Source organism: Puma concolor, chromosome D4 (genome assembly GCF_028749965.1).
Source record: "Puma concolor isolate L17-30 chromosome D4, mPumCon1.1.hap2, whole genome shotgun sequence".
In the NCBI taxonomy this organism is placed as follows: Eukaryota; Metazoa; Chordata; class Mammalia; order Carnivora; family Felidae; genus Puma; species Puma concolor.
The window spans coordinates 85,182,733-85,203,828 of record NC_141679.1 but is presented as its reverse complement, the minus strand read 5'-3'; the positions used below and the strand labels follow the sequence as shown (position 1 = coordinate 85,203,828).

The window sequence follows — 21,096 nt, the reverse complement described above, 5'->3', positions numbered from 1 at the left end:
ATTAAAAATGTTCCACCTAAGGTTCCTTCAGAAAGGAATGGAAGCTGTCTGCTTTCAGATGCTGAAGTGGAAACTGCCAGCATTTGACCTGTCAGAGGTTTTAATGTTTGTAAAAGGCATTTATCTTTTGAATAGTGTCTTCCTTAGGGCATCTCCTCTTGGAATATTTCAAAATACAAAAATATGTGTAGAATAATTTACAAAATTATAATTAAAGGGAATTTTGTTAGTTTTCTTAACAACGAGGTACTACTGTGTTTTTCCCATTAGATTACACTGTGTTTACTCAGCATAGCAGTGTTTGTTCTATGGTATTCTTTTCCATTTTGGGGAAAGGGAGTCACTTAATTAACTAAGTAATAAATGCAATAGTGTTTTTGTTGCAGCTGTCAGAATTGCATTTTGTTCTGCCCTTGTATTTTTTTTATCTGATGGGTACTGGATAATTGCTATACTTGCTCAGTCTCAGCTCAGGTGAATTGTCATTTTTGGATAAAGATAGAATTGACTTGTTCAAGAGATGACACTGGCATTAAGAATGAGTAGAAGTGACTTATATTGTAACAAATGCTAGTGGTTTTTACACACACAAACTTCTAGGTGATTTTCAGTATACATAAATGTGTCTGTGCAAGGCATCCTGCATTTTAATAGTATTTGAAGCTAAACTTGGTATGCCTGTGATTCACTCTTATTTAAATATTCTGGATGGTCAATGTTCCTCATAAGCAGTACCCCCAAATTTTAAGATTGTGTGTGAGAATGTGTTGCTCAGGTGGATGCTTGTACGGAAACTGTCCAGCTCTTAGGATTGTGTTTCTCTGCTGTGTTGTATAATTACCTGCTCTGTTAGAAAGGGAGCTGGAATAAAACATGAGGATGTTAATGCAGCCTGGAGCTGATGTGGTGGTGATGATTACAATGCAGATAAAGCATTTCTCATAACTGCCGTTGCCTACTGGAGCCTTTGAAACATCTGGACCTTTAATTGAAAAATAGTGTGGTGCTGTGCAAGGCAGACATGCTAAGTGAAGTCACTAATTTAGAATACAAAAATATAATTGATAAAGTGTTTTATTTACATTGTATTTAAATATTCATACTTTGTTATGCTTTGTATAACAGGGAATTACTGGGTTAAATTTTCATGAACATAGACAGTTTAAATGAGATAAATTAAGTGCAAATGTTAATGGAATTTTACACTGGAACCAGAAAACAGTTTGTTGTAAAAGTGTGCGTACTTTCGCATGTATTGGGGCCTTTTGTGGAAGGAAATAGGTGAAGTCCTATTCTTTGGATTTTGTGCTTGAGAATAACTAACCATCAGTTGGTAACATAATTGCATTTCATTCTTGTTATTGCTATCATATCTTGTTATTTAGTTAAAAAAAATAAAATGTTTCTTGGCATAATGGTAAATGGCTTTAATGGCAACATTATCACCCAATAAACCAAAGCCTTCCCCACCTCTCGGGGGCAGGTTATCTGAGCCTGCCCAGGAGAGCAGAAGAGCTGGTGAAGGGCGCGCAATTAACCTTTGTCCTGCATTCGCAGCAGGGGAACTGACCTAGCAGCCTTCCGAGGAAATCCAATTTAATTTAAAATGAATTTGAAAAGACAAATTAGCCATATCTATTTTAATAAGATAAAATCCCGACTCTCCCTATGTCTGGTTTAGTTAGGACCTCAGAGGAGATTAGACTAAGACTCGGGATGAACACGAGGGAAATAATGCCAGGGGGCTGAGGAGACACCCAGGAGACCCAGGGACCCGAGTGCCTTGTCAGTTTCTGCAAGTGAGCAGGTCTTGGGCTGCCCGTTTCCGCAGAGAGTTGCAACCTGAGATGAGCCTTTGTCTCATCAGACCTTTTGCTTGTGTTGGAGCTTGATGCCATGTTGATGTCATACACTGCCTGCCTGGCTCTCCAAGGACCTAATTGTTACTTGCCTCCTTTGTCATCATCAGAGCACCTTGGATACTGCCACCTGGGTAGCCACATTTAGTAATAGAATCACCTCACGATCCCTGATGAGACTCTTAATCCAGGAGTAAGGATTCTCTGGGGTCCCTCAGTTGGTACTTGGCCCCTGCTTTTTGAAAACTAGAGCAGAAGGTCCCACCTACCTACTCTTCATGGAGCTGGTGATGCCTTATGTTTTACTTCTGAAACATAATCAGTAAAGATTTATCGAGCCCCTTCTGTGAGCGCAGAGGCAAGGAAGTCTGAAATAGTTCCTGCCTTCTGCCTGTACACAAGAGGTAACACCAGAAGCAGGTACCCCAGTGTCCCTCCCTAGTAGCAGCTCCCTGTGGAGCTTTGCAGAGTTTCATGTGACAGGCAGAGCCACAAGAGGAGGGCCTTCCTGTGTGTCTCAGCCAGAAGGGTGTTTGAGGCTCACTGTCCAGGACTTCCAGCCCTGACACGGTGGCTGCAGCATGAATCGGAAGCCATTGTGACCTTCCCTAAATACCCAGGCCTATCCGAGAGTTCTTCAGGACTAGGATTCAGCAAGGTGGTAGGGGTCTAGAGTGGAACAGACCTGGGTTCGCACGATGTTCCCCCCAGTTGAGAGATTTGCAGTAGCCTACTTCATGAATCTCTCATTCCTCAGCTTTAAAAGAGAGTGAGCTCACCTCACACCAGTCAGAGTGGCCAAAATGAACAAATCAGGAGACTATAGATGCTGGAGAGGATGTGGAGAAACGGGAACCCTCTTGCACTATCAGTGGGAATGCAAACTGGTGCAGCCGTTCTGGAAAACAGTGTGGAGGTTCCTCAAAAAATTAAAAATAGACCTAACCTATGACCGAGCAGTCGCACTGCTAGGAATTTACCCAAGGGATACAGGAGTGCTGATGCATAGGGGCATTTGTACCCCAATGTTTATAGCAGCGCTTTCAGCAATAGCCAAATTATGGAAAGAGCTAAATGTCCAGCAACTGATGAATGGATAAAGAAATTGTGGTTTATATACACAATGGAATACTACGTGGCAATGAGAAAGAATGAAATATGGCCTTTTGTAGCAACGTGGATGGAACTGGAAAGTGTTATGCTAAGTGAGATAAGTCATACAGAGAAAGACATGTACCATATGTTTTCACTCTTACATGGATCCTGAGAAACTTAACAGAAGACCATGGGGGAGGGGAAGGGGAAAAAAAAGTTAGAGAGGGAGGGAGGCAAACCATAAGAGACTCTTAAAAACTGAGAATAAACTGAGGGTTGATGGGGGTGGGGGGGAGGGGAAAGTGGGGGATGGGCATTGAGGAGGGCACCTGTTGGGATGAGCACTGGGTGTTGTATGGAAACCAATTTGACAATAAATTTCATATAAAAAAAAAGAGAGTGAGCTCGTCATAGGACTATTGGGGACAATAAATGAGACAATGTATGAAAAGTACTTGGACCCTGATAGGTGCCCAACAAAAGGCAGCCAGCACTTGTGACCCGCCCGTTCACAAAGGGGCTGTGTTCAGAGGAACGGGGTCTTCGTACCTAGTCCCACCTCCCACTAAGGCTGTCTGCTCTGGAGCTGGTTAGCTTTGTCCTGCTAGGCCAGTGACCTCATTGAGCAGTGTGACTCATGAAGAGCTTTTTATTTTTTAAACTACTCAGTGCTGACAGTTTTATCTGGTGGATGTTGTTGTCCTCTCAGATTTATTTATTTATTTAATGTTTGTTTATTTTGAGAGAGATGGAGAGAGAGAGAGAAAAAGAAAGAGAAAGAATCCCAAGCAGGCCCTGTGCTGTTAGTGCGGAGCCTGACACGGGGCTCGATCCCACAAACCATGAGACCATGACCTGAGCTGAAATCAAGTGGCAGGTGCTCTGCTGACGGAGTCACCCAGGTGCCCCATGACCTCTCAGTTTTGAAGATAAAATTTTCTGGGGTGCTTGGCTGTAGAGTGTGTGACTCTTGATCTCGGAGTTTTGAGTTCAAGCCCCTCATTGGGTGTAGAGATGACTTAAAAATAAAATCTTAAAAAGTAAAAATAAAGTTTTCTGCCGCCACTTTTCCTTTCATTGTATCTGAGAGACATGTGGGATAAAGGCCCGATAGACTCTTTTGGGCTGCTTCTCAATTAAAATTTTTATATAGTTAGAAGTGATTTTTCTCAACCAGAAATGTTGTTCTAGATGGATAATAATTTAGTCTGTCTTTTTCTTGCTGCTGTTTGTATTTCAACATGCATCTGCAAACTGGTAAACCTAAACTTTCTCAGTTGGCTCTCTGCTGTTGTATCGTTTTCATAATGTCAAAAAGGTAATGTATTTTCTGATGTAGACAAGCCTCTTTCTGTCACCAGAGGTGCAGGTTCTTTGTGTGGCCTTTTCCTGCACAGAGTAACACCTACCCCAGCTATTTCACGTGCGTGCTTCCAGAATGAAAGTGAATGTCGTCATTGGAGAAATGTAAAGCTATTTATTTCCATTTTGTCTGATGGTTTTACATTGTTTGCTAGGAGGTGCGTCAGGGATTTGAATTAATTATAATTACTGAAAAGACATATACTGATTAAGCAAATAAAGTAGTAAGCCCATTTGTGCCAAGGCCATCTAATTAAATTCTAACTTTGAATAAGCTAGATGTGCATGAAAGATTAATTTTAAGAGGTTTTTATGACTTACTAAATAATGATTCAGTAAAACTTTTGAATTATATCATTAAGAAATACTGAATTTTAAAGTGATAAAACACTTAGCCATGAATGTACTACTGTGTAGAAATTTGTGCGTTTTCAAAAACTGTTCAAAATTAAGGACACAATAAAAAACTTAAGTTGAATACTGACATTTTAAAAATTTGTCATATTTAATCAACTGAAGCCCTGCAAGAAATGAATATGATATATGCATTGGAATTACTTCCTTCAATATTTATACAATTTTATATTCTCAAAATACTTCACCATCTCTGGAATTAAATTGTCCTTGGGGGTAGTGGAGGGTTGTACCAAATTTTCCGTATAATTTAGGAGGATGATAATAGCTGTACTGTAACCTTTTGTAGAGATACATCATCTAGTAATGGAGCCAAGTATACATTCTCCATTGAGTTTTAATTTTAAAAGTTGATATTAAATCTTAAAAAGACTCATTATATTATGGTAATTGATAGAGTTTAAAACATGTAACTCTTCTTTATGGTTTTAAAAAACCTATTTTTACTTTTAAAGCATATTGATTTTATTATATAAATGATTTAATAATGAAGAGGTTCCTATACTTACCCTAGGTGATGGGGCTTAGTTCATGCAAATTACTTTTCCCTGATATCATCATCATTATAGAAGCCATTGTTTGTATAATTAAATGCAAAGTGCTGTGTAACATTAATGATCTAAAGAATCCCACAATGGCTATGAAAATTCAAAATGGACACTTTACATTCCATTATGCTTTAAGATGGCTGGATTGTACTTGTGTGAGAGCACCTTCTGGTATGTGCCGGAACATCCTGAGGCTGGATGAGAAGAGGATGCAATGGCTTTTCTCTTTTAATTACTGAGATAGAGACCTTTGCCTCTTGCCTCTGCTTCTCAACTTTATGTTTGTTTGAAGGGACGATTTATCCAAAGATCTGCCTGGTCTGATTAATAACTTAGGTAACAATTACGAGGAATGACTGACATCCTCGTAGTAGAACAGTTTGCAGTTCACAGAGTGGTTTTACCATGCTTTATTTTTACTTTATATGCCCTACCATTCTTTTGCGGTAGGTAGTCTCATCTCTGTTTTATGGCTAAGGAAATTGGCTTTCAGAGAGGTTATGGGCTTGCCCAAGGTTGCACAGCTCAAGGTCCAGACCAGTTCTATAGACCCTGCAAAGACTTACATAACAAATATAACCCATGATAGTAAAAACTGACAGTATCAGGAGCTGCTTTCTGAATTTAAGACTTTGAGAAAGAAGATGGTTGTTATTCCTGATACAGTTTATGGGTAGGCTTTCGTTTTCTCCTCTTCATCCTTCCCCCTCCCCATTTTGTAAAATTTCTTACCTGTGTTTGAACAAGTCGATATCTTGAAACAAAATTATCCAAGGCTGTTACCCAAATTTCACTTGATAACAGTTAGATTGTTTAAACCATTAGCTGTAGGCATTTTGTTTTTTTCAAAAGTGGAAGAAGACTGTCAGAGCCTCAAAATATGGACGATTTATTTTTAATAGAGGAAAACTTTCCTGAGAGCAACAACCCCCTTCCCTGTTTTTGGGTCCAAGACTATAGATTTACATTTACTATAGATGGCTGTAGAAAGAAAATTTTTGAAAATAACTGATCTAAGAAAACCTGATGGAAGTACTATTTTCTGTGCTATGTTATACTCTTTGAAAGGATTATAGTTGTAGTCTGGCTCATTCTACGGCACTTAGTAACAAAACTTACTTTGTTTGAGGCTCTCAGTTATGTGAAGGATGTCTGTGGACGTGGAGGTGGATTAGTTACAATTTCCTGAGGGCTAGAAGTAAGATCAGTGCCTGGAATCTGCAGAGTGCATCTCAGTAGAAGGAAACAGTTTCAGCCACCAAAACTCTGCCTAACAAAGGAAAGGGTCTGTCTCTGAAGGTGTGGCAGGGACCTCATCAGTGAAGGTGTTCTGAAGAGGTTGTAGGACAGCCATTTGGTGAAAATGGCTTAGAGGGGACGACCCTTAAAATTCCTTGCCACTTTAAAAGTCTATGAGTAGCAATAAAGTTGGTTTGTTGTTGTTGTTGTTTTTAAGTCTGTGAATGTAAAAGCGGGGGGGGGGGGGGGGAAGGAAACCTAATAAAATAAACAGCCAACATTTCTTGAGCATTTAGTATGGACTAGGCACAGCTTTTTATATGCACGGTATCATTGAATCCTTTCAACAGCTCCTGGAGGAGCTTTCTCCTGCTGTGTGGAAATAGTGACTCAGAGAGGTTAAATAAAATTGTCCAAGGACACACAGTAGATGGCATTGCTGAGAATTGAACCCAGGTCTTTCTGACTCCGCAACTTAATGCTTTTAACCACCACACTGCACTGCTTTACTAGCTTCTATTAATATAATAAGGATCCTGGAAGTACCCACATCAGAACTTGACCTTGTTAAAGAAAGAGTGACAGTTGACGTTCTTAATAATAAAAGCTTAATGGAACCAAGGTTGGTGATTCAGAGGAAATTAATGAGATTTTGTCAATTTTATTTTAAACTTAACTTGTCAGGAAATACAGTGTCCAGTGACAAACTGTAGAAATGTTTTTGACAAATTAACTTGACTATAGGTGCCAGATCAGGGAAATGTTAATTTAATAGCCTTTAAATGTTCCAGATTTATTGAGGGTTAAGATAGCACTACAAAGCCAAGCCCCTAGCTCTGAATGGATTTGTCGTAGAATTTTATACAAAATCTATTCATAAGTTCATTGCTACCGTTTTGAATGTGAAAAAGTGAGTTCTTTCTCTGAGCCCGTAAAGCCAGCATTTATTGAGAGCAAAATGCTACTGCCTGGTGTTTGGGATTATTGTTTTTTTTCCTCCCTATGTAGACCTTCTTTATTTCTCATAGTCAATTAAACCTGGCTTGAACCAGATTTTAGGCCAGATTTTGTTCAAAATCATTACTCTGAACAAATAAAGTCCCTTAGTCATCATCAGAATAATGATTTCAGGCCTGTGTGTACCACGTATGGATACCATGTTTTTAAAGACTGGGCCATAAATTTGTAGAATATAGCATCCTCTGGTCTTTGCTGAGGAAGTTGGGGAGGAAGATACCAGTGAAATGGGACTGTAGCCATTCCTTAATTAAGAGAGTGTTACCTTTGGAAGGCTACAAATAAGCCTCTTATCAATTTGCATCATTACATTGTCTGCATACACTGATATATTTATTTCTGCGTTAAAACTGCATATAACGATCTGCTTCTGCAGTTGTGGCTAATGGAGTAACGTTGCCTGCTTTTTGTCTCTTTAATTGCAGAAGCCAAGCTGTCTATCCTTTCTCTGTTTCTTTCTCTTGATAGAGAAATTGAACACTTAGCAACAGTTTTGACATCTGATATTCAATTTATTATTGACAAACCTTGATGTGAAGTAGTGCTGCTAACTGAACCTTCTGTCCTTAAGCCTTAATTCAGCTTGACTCACTTTATGTGGATATTTCTTAATTCAAGATTGTTTTGAGCTGAATACCATCTATTCTTCCTTCTTTCCCTATTTTGGAAACTATCGCCTGTATAATTTTATGATAGGCAGCAAATAGTTTGCTATTTCAGTTAATAGGATCAGATAAGAAAAACCTGGTTAGAGATGTAATGTTTTAATTCATCATCACGTTCAAATTCTATGTATTTCGATTCTGTACCTATTCACATTCTATACACTAAAGTTATTTTAAGTTTTTAAGCTTTTGCTTATTAATTGGATGATATGTGAGTCATAATGCTATTTCATGACTGTCATAAAGATGGTTTTCAAAGAGTGAGCATTATGTATCACACACACAAAACATTCATACTCCTTGACCTAGTAATCTACTCCTAGGAATATGTGCACAAACATTTATATAAGAGAATGTTTATGGGAATATTATTTATAGTAGTGAAATGTTAGAAACAATGTCCATATTTAACAATGGGGGAAATCGGTTGATAGTACCTCTGTGTGCTATAATATGCAGGTATTTAAAATCATGTGTTAAAAGAATATTCATCATTCATCCCATTAATAGGTATAAGTAGCTACTATATGTCAGGTCTGATACTAGGTGTGGAGGATATTTCAGAGAAGAGAATTCCTGAAGAACAACAGGGCCTGGGAAGTAGAAGAGGTGTAGCCAGTTTATCCGGGACAGAAGAGAAGTCGTAGGTCTGGTGGGTCCATTTTGAAAGATAGCCTAAGGAGCCCTTCAGTAAGCTGATGCCATACCCGTACTACGTTCTCGGCCCTAGGAGACTGCAAAATGAGTGAGGCACAGTTTTTCCCTTTGCATAACTCATACTTACATGAGAAGGTGGGAGGGAGGTGGTGGAGGTAGGTGGAGAAAAGAGTGAAACCTTAAGGCAAGGTAAACTTCTAGGGAGTAGAGAAGAGGGAATTTGGACTTCTACCTTCTGGGAAGAGGAGACATTAGAAATTGAAGGATGGAAGAAGGGGTGCATTTCTTGGTCAGTTACTGTGTGCCAGGCATTTTATACATACCTTATTTGCTCTTCCAAATAAGGAATTGGAGGTTCTGAAAGGTGCTGAACTCCTAAGGTCTTGGGACTAAGGAAGTGACAGAGCTAGGCTTCAGACCTGGATCTGTCTCACCCCAAGTCTTTGTGCTCTTAACTACTGTTCAGTAGGCTTTAGCAGTGGTACACTGGGTCCAGAATGTGACAAGTATTAAATACCATGCTAAGGAGCCAGCATGCTGACACCAAGGAGAGCCATCATATGTATGCTTCTGAGTTGGTGACTGGCCAGGTCAGTGATTTGAGTCAAATCACACTGAGTTTGGAGAGAGAAGAGATTTTGGAGGCAGGGGGATGGTTGGGAGACTGCTGCATACAGTGGTCTTACTGGGTCATGATGAAGTTTTAACTAGGGCCATGCCGGTGAGGATAGCGGGGAGAAGGGTTTGAGAGGCATTTCAGGGGCATTTGGATGCTGATGAGAAAGAAAGAGGAGTTCAGGTTTCTAGCCTGAGTGACAAGAGTGGGTGGTGAAAGCCTTAACTGAGACGGAATGAGAGACAAGGTGATGAAGAAAATGGGTCTTGGATGTACCGAGCTTGAGATTGTGACTGCATTTGCAGAGGCATCAAGTCATAACAGAGGCTGTGGGACATGAACTCTGGAGACTGGTCGGTCTTCATGAATCACATTTGTGTTGAAGAATCGTTTTGCTACAGGAAGTACTTTTCTTTTGTTCTGAAAAATGAATTGGGGGCATTCCTTGATTTAGAGGCTTCTCTGGAGAGTGTTGTTCAGCTCCAAATTTGTCAGCTCATTGTAGGTTTATTACTTTTTATTCTTTTTTTTTTTAATAAAAATTACTTAGCCTGCCATAGGAAGGTGTCTGGGTTATATTTTCAGCTTATTTTTCCCAACAGCCTGTCACAGACCTGGCACATAGTATGTTCTTAATAAATTTTGCCAGATGACTTGACATAGGCTACATTTTCAAAATTGGTCCTCTCTCTCTTACCTAAAAGTCTTAAGCCCTGTATGGTGGTTTTTTTTCTATATCCTTTTTTGTTTGTAATTGTAACATTTGCTATTTTGTTTCTGGATTGTAAAAATAGTATGTGCTCATCGTAGAAAATGTGGAAAAATATAAAGCAGAAAATTAAAATCACTCATAATCCCATGTCCTGAAGAATTCCTGTTCACTTTTTTGTATATCGGTATAGTAGATATTTAAATACAATAAGTGTCTTTTCCTTGGGTTAATGGTTCTGTTGGATGGAAGGGTACTTTTTTTTTCCCTTGGGTGTCTCAATCAGTTGAGGGTCCAATTCTTTTTTTTTGTGTGTGTCTTTCTTTTAATTTTTTTTTTTTAATTTACGTCCAAATTAGTTAGCATATAGTGCAACAATGATTTCAGGAGTAGATTCCTTAATGTCCCTTACCCATGTAGCCTATTCCCCCTCCCACAACCCCTCCAGTTCTCCATATTTAAGAGTCTCTTATGTTTTGTCCCCCTTCCTGTTTTTATATTATTTTTGTTTCCCTTCCCTTATGTTAATCTGTCTCGCCTCTTAAAGTCCTCATATGGGTGGAGTCATATGATACTTGTCTTTCTCTGACTAATTTCGCTTAGCATAATACCCTCCAGTCTCATCCACGTAGTTGCAAATGGCAAGATTTCATTCTTTTTGATTGCCAAGTAATACTCCATTGTATATATGTACCACATCTTCTTTATCCATTCATCTATCGATGGACATCTGGGCTCTTTCCATCCTTTGGCTATTGTCGATAGTGCTGCTATAAACATGCGGGTGCATGTGTCCCTTCGAAACAGCACACCTGTATCCCGTGGAGGAATGCCTAGTAGTGCAATTACTGGGTCGTAGGGTAGTTCTATTTTTAATTTTTTGAGGAACCTCCATACTGTTTTCCGGAGTGGCTGCACCAGCTTGCATTCCCCCCCACCTTTTTTTTTTTTAATCTAAGAGGCCTTTGCCAACCCCTTTTAGTCTGGGTTGCTTCTGAGCTCCCACAACAGCCTATACTTCTCTTCCTTAAAGCTTTCATCACCTAGTACAATGTAGACCCTTCAGCAGACTGTGAGTTTGATGAGGGTCTAACTGCATTGAGTCTCTCTTGATTTTGTCTTCAGAGCCCCGCATGGTGTCTATGGGTGTTGGTTGCATGCATGAGTGACTGAGAGGATGGTGCTAGCCCAGTTTTCCTTATCTCTGTGTTGACCCCTTCTTTGTGCTCTAATTATGCCTCCCTTTTTCCAGTTCTGTATTGTGGAACACATTAAATTGCCTTGCAGTGAAACTGTATGATACGATCTTTGTTTATTGCTAGTTGCTGTTTAATAGTTAGATGTTAGGTCTATGGAATATTGCTTGCCTTGATGTGTGATGAATACTCTTAATCCTTTGGTCACCTTATTTTTTTTATAAGTTAATTACTTTCTATTATGTTGATGGATTGTTTTATGTTTTAGATGATTCCCTCTAAATATTGCAACACGGGAACTGTTAGGTAGAGCTAACTGCCACCACCTTGAGTTTTTTCAGAAGAGCCTCCTTATTAAAAAATACATATTTTCAGGGTTTGTGCAAGGCACTTTTTGCCGTCATCAGTGCCTCAAGATGGAATTAGAAGATTAAAAAGATAAAGTGCTTCATTCATTTAATAAGTATCTACCATATTTATTCTCACAGTTTCCCCACACTCGCTATTTCACCGTGAAATAAAGACGATAAAGGGATTCATAGCACCATGTCACTCTCTGCCCTGCAGTCGACCGACAGCAGCCACGGTCTCTGGAGCCTCAGTCCCCTCACACTTCTCCTTGGGCCGCTCCTCAGATTCACTGCTTTTGTAGGAGACATCTTCAGGCCGCACTTTCCGTGTGTTTGTGAGAAGGGCGGGGCAGGCAGACTTATGGGGGTGCGATTCTTGGGGGAGTAGGGAGTGATTAAATTGAGAACTTTAGAGAAAGAAGTCATTGGTGTTTAAAGTGGGGGCTTTGGAGTCAGACAGGAGTGTGAGTTCTGCTCATCCACCTTGGTTGTGGGAGCTTGAGCAGATGACTTCTGAGCCTTAGTTTTCTCGTCTGTCATATTAGGGTAATGACAGAATTCTCCCTCTTAGACAGAATTAATTGAGATGATTTAGGCAAACATTTACCAGAGCTTATTTAACAGCTCTAAATAAATGCTAGCTCTTGGAATAATAATAAGTATTATTATTAGGACTCCTTACAGCATCCATCTTTGTCCTCAGGTGACTGTGTAATAGGTCTGAGTAATAGAAATGAGTCTGATCTAAAAACTTAGGTCTTTCTGACACATTGCTCTGCATTTCTGAAGCACTTTACAGTTTGTGAAACACATTCACACTTCTCATGCCAGGATTCCTTATGGCGCTTCAGCTCGTTCTTCAGAAGGAGGAGGAAGAATAAACCAGTTTGGGCTGTTGGTTTGAAAAGGAGGTTGAGGAGAGAAATAAGAAGGCAATAAGCCCACTCCAGAAAGATGCCATTGTTTGAATTTTAACCTTTTGACTGCCTGACAAGATCAAAACACTTGCTCTTTAGAGACAACTTAGCTAGTCATTGGAATTATTATTTCCCAGCTGAAAAACACACGTGTGTGTGCGTGCATGCGTGTATGAGTGAGAGAGAGAGAGAGAGAGAGAGAGAGAGAGAGAGAGAGAGAGAGTCAGAGAGAAAGAACATTATTGTAAGAGAATTACTTTTTTTAAATTTGCCTTATGACAGAGACAAGACTAAAAAAAAAATCAGTGGATCTAATGGTGGATTCTAGGTTAGAAGTGAAATTTCTCTAAAAGTTTTTAAAACAGATTTTATGTATTTCCTCACATAAAAGTTCCTATCTTTCTTATTTTTTTCACCCTAGAGTTGTAGTGTTAAAGATGGAAACACTTGATTGCTCAAGTACTTGCATCTCCATCCACTACCAGGAAACAGACCCATAGAGGAGGGGCAAGATGGATGCATGGAGGAAACTAACATTTATTGTGTTACTGCCATGTTGTCCTGGTAGGCATTTGAATCATCCATGCATTCATTCTGTAGTTCAACAGATTTTTTTGGAGAGGTGTCTGTGCACCTGCATGGTGCTAGCCATTGTGTAGAGAGCAGTAAACAAAGAAGGCGTGATTATGACTGCTGTCATGGAAGGAAGGTCAGAGGCTAGTGAGGAAGGCATACACTGAAGGTGTCCATGAGCAAATGTGTAATATCAAATTGTTAAGTGCTGTGAAGGAAATGAACAGGATATGTGTGAAAGAAGAACTGTGAAAGGGACTTCTAATAACAATAATAATAATCCTTAAAGGAGTCCTCTGATAGGTATGTCCTATCCTTATCATCATTTTTAACATAGGAGGAAATGGAAGAACAGAGAGATTAAGTAACCTGCCCAAAGCCACACTTTGAGGAATCATTGATCATGAGAAAGAGCCTTCTAGATATAGTGAATATAGTGAATAGCACTTCTGTGGCCTTGAAAGTGGGAGAAACAGGTACACACGCGCACGAAGCACATCTTGAAGGCCAGTGTAGCTGAACTGTGATAATCAGGCAGGAGAACAACAGTAGATGATGTTGGAGAGGTAGGCAGGGGTCAGAACATGCAGTGCTTTGTTAGATACTACAGGAAATTTGGATTATTTCCGAAGTATCATGGGAACCACTCATTGAAGGAATTTAAGCAGAAGTGTGATATCAAATTTGAGTTTGAAAAAAAACCCCAAAACTCTGGCTTGTATGTCAAGAACAAATCGAAGTAGGCAAGAGTGCATGAGGTCAGGAATCCATTAGAACAGTCCAGGGGAAACCTAATGGTATTTTGGTGGCAGTGGAGATGGAGAATTTTTTGAAATACATATTTTTCAATTTTTAAAATTGAATTAAAACTCATTACATAGAATTTACTATTTTAATGATTTTAAAGTATAATTTTGTGGTTTTCAGTATATTTGCAATGTTATACAGCTATCACCACTAATTCCAGAACATTTCCATCACCTCAAAAAGAAATTTCATACTTGTCAGTTTCCCATATCCCCCACCCCCACCCAATGTCCTGGCAACCACTAATCTTTTTACTTATGTAGATTTGTCTGTTCTGGACATTCCATATAAGTGAGTTCATACAATAGATGACCTTTTTATGCCTGGCTTCTTTCTCTTAGAAAAATGTTTTCAAGCTTCATCCGTGTAGTAGCATGTGCCAATACTTCATTCCATTTTATGGCTGAGTAATATTTCATTGTATACATTTCGTTTGTGCATTCATCAGTTGGTGGACATTTGCATTGTTTCCATTTTTTTTTTTTTTAAGATTATTTGTTTATTTTGAGAGAGAGAGAGAGAGCACAAGCAGAGCAGGGGCAGAGAGGAGAAAAAGAATCCCAAACAGGCTCTTTACCATCAGAGTAGAGCCCAATGTGGGGCTCGAACCCATGAACCACGAGACCATGACCTGAGCCGAGATCAAGAGTCAGGCGCTTAACTGACTGAGCCACCCAGGCGCCCCTCCATCTTTTTTAATGTTTATTTATTTTGAGAGAGAGAGCAGAGGAGGGGCAGAGAGAGAGGGAGAGAGAGAATCTGAAGCAGGCTCCATGTTATCAGCACAGTGCCTGATCTGGGGCTCAATCTCATGAACTATGACATTGTGACCTGAGCTGAAATCAAGAGTTGGACGCTTGGGGCGCCTGGGTGGCTCAGTCGGCTGAGCGTCCGACTTCGGCTCAGGTCATGATCTCGCGGTTCCTGAGCTCAAGCCCCGCATCGGTCTCTGTGCTGACAGCTCGGAGCCTGGAGCCTGCTTCGGATTCTGTGTCTCCCTCTCTCTCTGCTCCTCCCCCACTCATGCTCTGTCTCTCTCTCTCTCCCCTTCAAAAATAAATTTTAAAAAACCATTAAAAAAATTAAAAAAAAAAAAAAAAAGAGTTGGACGCTTAACTGACTAAGCCACCTAGACACCCGTTTCCATCCTTTGGCTGTTATCAGTAGTGCTGCTATGTACATTTATGTATGTTTTTATGTGAACATGTTTTCAGTTCTCTTTAAGTACACTTAGGAATGGAATTGCTGAGTCACATGGTAACTTTACGTTTAAGTTTTGAGAAACTGACAAACTATTTTTCCACAATGGCTACATCATTTTACAGCTCCACCAACAATATATGAGGGTTCCAACCTGTTCATTTCCTTGCTAGCTTTTCTAATTCCTGCTATGAAAAAAATATATATAGAACCATCCTAATGTGAAGTGGTATCTCATTGTGATTTTGATTTGCATTTCCATAACGAATAATGAAGTTGAACAGTTTTTCATGTGCTTATTGACCATTTTCATATTTTCTTTGGAGAAATGTCTATTTAAATTCTTTGCCATTTTAAAGATCGGATGGCTTGTCTTTTTATTGCTTAGTTGTAAGAATTATTTATATATTCTGGGTCCTAAATTTTTGTCAGATATATGATTTGCAAATATTTTCTCCCATTCTGTGGGTTGTCTTTTCACTTTCTTAATAATGTCCTTTGAGGCATGCAAGTTTTTAATTTTTATAAAGTCCTGTTTATTTCATTTGTTGCTTTTGGTGTCATATTAAAGAAATCATTACCTAATTCAAGGACATGAAGAATTTACACCTATGTTTCCTTTTAAAAATTTTGTAGTTTTAGCCTTAAATTTAAAGCTTTGATCCATTTTGAGTTACTATTTGTAGATGGTGTGAGGTAGAGGTCTAAGATCCATTTTGAGTTACTATTTGTAGATGGTGTGAGGTAGAGGTCTAAATTCTTTTTTAAAAATATTTTTGTTTTTTATTTTAGAGCACGAGCAGGAGAGAGGGGCAGAGGGAGAGGGAGAAAGAATCTTAAGCAGACTCCAGGCACAGCGCAGAGCCCGACATGGGACTCAGTCCCATGACCCTGGGATCATGACCTGAACCAAAATCAAGAGTCAGATGCTCAACCAACTGAGCCACCCAGGCACCCCTAAATTCATTCTTTTGTATGTGGCTGTCCAGCTACTCCCTTTGCTGAAGACTTTTTTCTCTTTTGAAATATATTTTGCAGTGGTCACTAGAACATATAAGGGAGTAGAAGGCAGGAGGAAGAAAGAAGAATCAGGATTACTGATATAAGGAGCTGTGTTAGTGGTGGTAGCATTTACTGAAATGAGGGAGAGTGTTGTTATTTGGAGTAGGATGGAATGAGGGATAGTGAGAAGTTCAGATTTGAACTTAAGTTTAACTTGTCTGTGATACTTTTCTGCCTATGGTATAGACAGTTTGATGTATGAATTTGGTTCCAGGGAGAAGTTTGAGGTGGAGATAAGGTTTGAGTGTCAAGAGGATATAGATTGTTTTATAGCTCTGGGACTGTGAGAACACTTAAGGAAGAAATATACAGAAAGACAGGCACGAGAGAGCCCAAACTAGAGGCCAGAGAATGCTAACAAATAGAGACTCTAGAGGTGAAGGAATCTGCAAAGGAGGCTGAAAATCAGAGACCAGAGAGGACTGAAAAAAACCAAGAGTGTAGGTCATGGAAGCAAAGAAAGGGAGAGGCTGATCGTGTAGGAGAAGGTGAAAAAGTAAGTGAAGGATAAAGTCCTTGTGAAAGTGAGAACCAAAGGGACACAGAGCATAAGCAGAGAGATTGCCCTTTAATGAGATGAGTGACATTCCAGTGTAGGGAGTACGTGTTGTTAAATCCAGGTAAGTTTGTCAATTTATTGAGGGGACGATAAGAGTTCCTTTCTGAAAGCTCTTATTTTCTTAATGAAGAATAACATTTGTCTCTGTTGGCAGTACATGAGCGAAGCATAGGAGCTGCGGTCAAGGCAGGCTCATGAGAAGTAGGAAGGGGGAAGGAAAAGTATGCAGTGGTGGTCTTGGCATGAGGTGCAGGTTGGATCAGGAGATGTCATAGGCTTGTTGTACAATGTTGAATGTCTGTTTGAGGTTTATCATAATGAGCTTAAGGTCAAATCAGTCTGTGCAGTTACATGATTTTTCTCCAGCAGTGTTTAGCTGGGGAATGCAGAGAGTTAGGTTCACCAAGGTTGGCATTCTGCCAGTTGAATCCCATGGAGGAAGAGAGTGTTAAAACTGCATTTACAAAGGAATGCTTACAATGGTTGATCAAGTAATCTGGAAGGTGGTGTGGGGAAATAAGGGTGACATCATTTATAGTGGTGGATCAGTAGATTGTAGGTTGAAGAATTTGGGGACTAAAGTGAGATGAAAGTATATTAAAGTATATCCAGTGAATAGACCTTCTAATTTGAGATTTTGGAGTTGGTACAGATCTTTGGTGTACCCACGGCCATAAGTGATTGAAGGTGGAGTGGATGAAAAGGCATGGGATGACATAGTCTAGGGATTAAGACACTTGGATATTACATGGATTGTTCCTTTAGATGGAATTGCCAAGAATAATGATAGGTGTTGGGGTGGGACACAGACTCTTTGGCAAGGGAGGAGCATTTCTGGATGGTCAAGGGAGGAGCATTTCTGGATGGTTGGTGGATAATAGAAACAAAAAAGGGTGGAGAGAGGATAGTGTAGTCGGGAGGTCTTGGGTCTCCAAGGAATAGGGATTTTTGCCAGAAAGGAGAAATAATAATTAGGGAGTAGCAGGGATAAGAATATGTACTCAGCCTCCTGGCCTTGAGGATATGGGGGTTAAAAAAGAAAAATGTGAAACAGTCTTCTGGACAGCAGAGGAAGCAGTGTCCTTAATGACCAGCAGATTTTAATTAAGACAAAGAAGTGAAGGGAGTATTTTTTTTTAAAGAAGTGGTTTATGGAAGTTTGCTGGTTAGTGTAGGAATTCCACAGGAGAGTGGAAGTTTCAGGAGGGAGAAAGGGTAAATGTGTTGGAGGGATTGAGGGTATATAGAGTAGCGTGGGTGTACTAGTTAGGACAATAATGGAAGACCAGGGACCCTTGAACCTCAGTGCAGTGACTGAAATAAACAGGAGTACTGCATAAGGGAATTAGGCCCTTCACCCCCACCCATCTCTGAGAAGGCAAGCCCTTGGTTCCCGTGCTGTGGGCCTAAAGGCTTCTTCACAGAGTATGGCAGCTGCCCATGCCGCTTATCTCAAAGTCTCAAGGAGTGATGTGGCAGTTTTCAGCTGAGGTCAGGGTCTAATGGTGACTTGTCCAGGGTCACAGTGAGTAACTAGCAAAGCACATCTCCTGACAACCAAACATCAGGTCTGCTTACCACTCTTAATTTGTTTATTTTGGTTTTAGTCCTCATTTACCATACTGCAGGCAGAGCTGGGTCTCTTAGACCATTAGAAAATGAAAATTAAAGAGGGGGAAAAACTCCTTAGAACTAGACAGTGTTTCCCCTCTGGAACCATTTCAGGCTCTCAGGCAGGTCTGTGCCAAAAGGATGAGAAATGGCTGTGCTGCACACAGGCCCTGGCGAGCAGTCATTGGGGCCCAGTAGGGTCTGTGCGACCGTGACCATGTGCGTTACTCTCATGCATGTGTTCTGTCCACAGGGTCATGTCGGCACAACAGCAACCAAGAAGATCGACGTCTACCTCCCCCTGCACTCGAGCCAGGACAGACTTCTGCCAATGACTGTGGTGACAATGGCCAGCGCCAGGGTGCAGGACCTGATCGGGCTCATCTGCTGGCAGTACACAAGTGAAGGACGGGAGCCGAAGCTCAAGTAATCCTTCCTCTTTTTGGCTGCTCTAGTTTCTGGCTGTCTCCGGGCCACCCATGCTGCATTCTGGGCCCGGTCAGTCTTTCTAGGCATTGGCCTGGGAGCCAGACATCCACACGGATCCAGGTCAGGTTGCTCACCAGATCTTGGGCCTGGGTATCCCAGGCTTATCTCAGAGAAATCCGCGTACAGAATAGGCTAATAAGTTTGTGAATCCAGACATGAGACAATATATTTTAGCAGTTTCCAAACCCTTTTATGATGCTTGCTGGTAAAAGTTGCATGGGAGGCAGTAGGAGGGAACTAATAATTGTTGAACCCCTACCATGATTTGGGCAGTAATGCTAAACCTCTGCACACCTGATTTCTCATTTAATTCTCCTGGCTCTCTGTGAGGTGAGCAGTGTGATCCTTATTCTGCAGAGGAGGAAACTCTGAATCAGAGAATTGATATTTGCTTAAGTTCACGCCATTGGGACATGGCAGAGTCCAGATTTGACTCCCGTTCTGTTTGATGCTAAGGTTTTTGCATTATTTCCTTTAGGTCTGAAGGACCTTGTTGTTAGTCAGTGGTACAGTTTTTCTCTCAATCACTAAGCTCTATTCATGATTAAACAATTATATGAAAAATGTAATGCTTCAAAGTAGAATTTCTACGTGCATATCATGTAAAGTGCTTTGCTGCATCGGTTCCCCCATACTTGAATATCTTATCTGACAGCCATCCTCTTTTGTTTGCTGTGCTCTCTTCAGCAGTAGGACTTACAATACAGCAAAATGTAGTGGATGCTTTCATTTTGGAAATGGATTCTCATGGAGACTTTCTCTTCTCTTAGAATGGTCCAGTCTGTGGTCAGTTGCTTGGTTGCTTTTTCTTCTTGAAATACATTACATTTGCACTTAGAATTATTTTTTCAAGTTCTCATTGACATTGCCTCCACTTTGCCTGAATACACTGTGAATATAATGTTTACTGCTCCTGTGGCAATAGAAAGTCTTTTCGACCACCTAGGCTCAAAAAAAGGCTTGACCAAGGCTGAGCTATAGTGTTACCCTTTTTTCAGCATGAAGTGTAAACAAAGTAGAGAAAGGAGTCAAAGTGCTGGTGACTTTACACATGTTGTCTGAGTTAATTAAGAGATTGCTTAGTGCAGGCACTGAGACCAAGAGACACAAAGGATTGCCTAGGGTCACACGACTAGTAAGGAACAAGAGTCAGGATTTAATTGTGACATACATGTTACAGATGAGGAAACTAAAACTTAGAGAGGCTAAGTCACTTTCCTAAATCACACAGTAAGTGGTAGAACTGGCATTAAGCCCTAGGGATCCCTGGCTTCAGAGCCCTGGTTCTTCACTATTACATTATACCCACTATGTGTGTGGGTCATATTAAAACATTCATTGAGTTCCTACTTACTGCAGGCACAGTGCTAGATCTTGACATCCAGAAACGAAAAAGGCAGGTCATGCCATTAGAGAGCTTACTATCTAAGGTAGATAAGCAATAGGAATACAGTACAGTAGCATGTAAAATCAGGTTCTGTGAGAATGTCTGATCCCATATTTGAGGGTGAGAATGGAGTCATGATTATACATCTAAGCTGAAACTTGAAGGAGTAGGGAAAGTGATGCAGAGGGGTTGAGAGGGTGTTCTAAAACAGAGGGAAAAGCATGGACTTCTGTTATAATGATCCTTCACATTCAGGCTTTAAATTCTGAATTCTGTTCCAAATACATAGCAATGATAAGTGAAGTATGTTACTGACATACCTGTAGTTGAATAACAAGATAAACATCCTGGTAGGCTAAAAATGGAACCAGGTATGGAAATAGGCAGCATGTGCAGGGAGTTGATTCTTTTAGGGTGGTACTTCCCAAAAAACATGTTGTGATTATTTTCAGGCTTTGGGGTAGCTAGGCAGGGCCTGGGGTGGTTGGAGCCCCAGCTGGCATTTCTGGGTAGGGAAGAGTCTCATCCCTCTACCCATGTACCATACTCATACTGTTATTTTCAAAGTATGCCGTGATGTTAGAAAAGAGTAGGAAACACTGCTTGAGGGTATGGAGACCAGAGGAACTTTGTGCCTGGATAGGGATCAGAGGAAGTCTCACTGCTAGAACCTGGGAGCTGGGATGGGACTGTCCCACTTATGAAAAGAAACTGAACAAAGCTGACTGAGTGTATGACTTGTTTCAAGTTGTGTTTCTGGGGTG

The 21,096-nt window shown here is 40.3% G+C and overlaps 1 protein-coding gene across 7 annotated transcripts in view; it reads left to right on the top strand.

Annotated features, from left to right (window-relative positions):
* MAPKAP1 (MAPK associated protein 1) overlaps positions 1-21,096 on the top strand; it is a 247,686-nt gene that overhangs the window by 91,237 nt on the left and 135,353 nt on the right. For all 7 annotated transcript variants that reach the window (XM_086684026.1, XM_086684024.1, XM_086684023.1 and 4 more), the window contains one exon: positions 18,710-18,882. In XM_086684026.1, the coding sequence (XP_086540152.1) occupies positions 18,710-18,882 (173 nt within the window). The remainder of the gene's footprint in view (positions 1-18,709; positions 18,883-21,096) is intronic.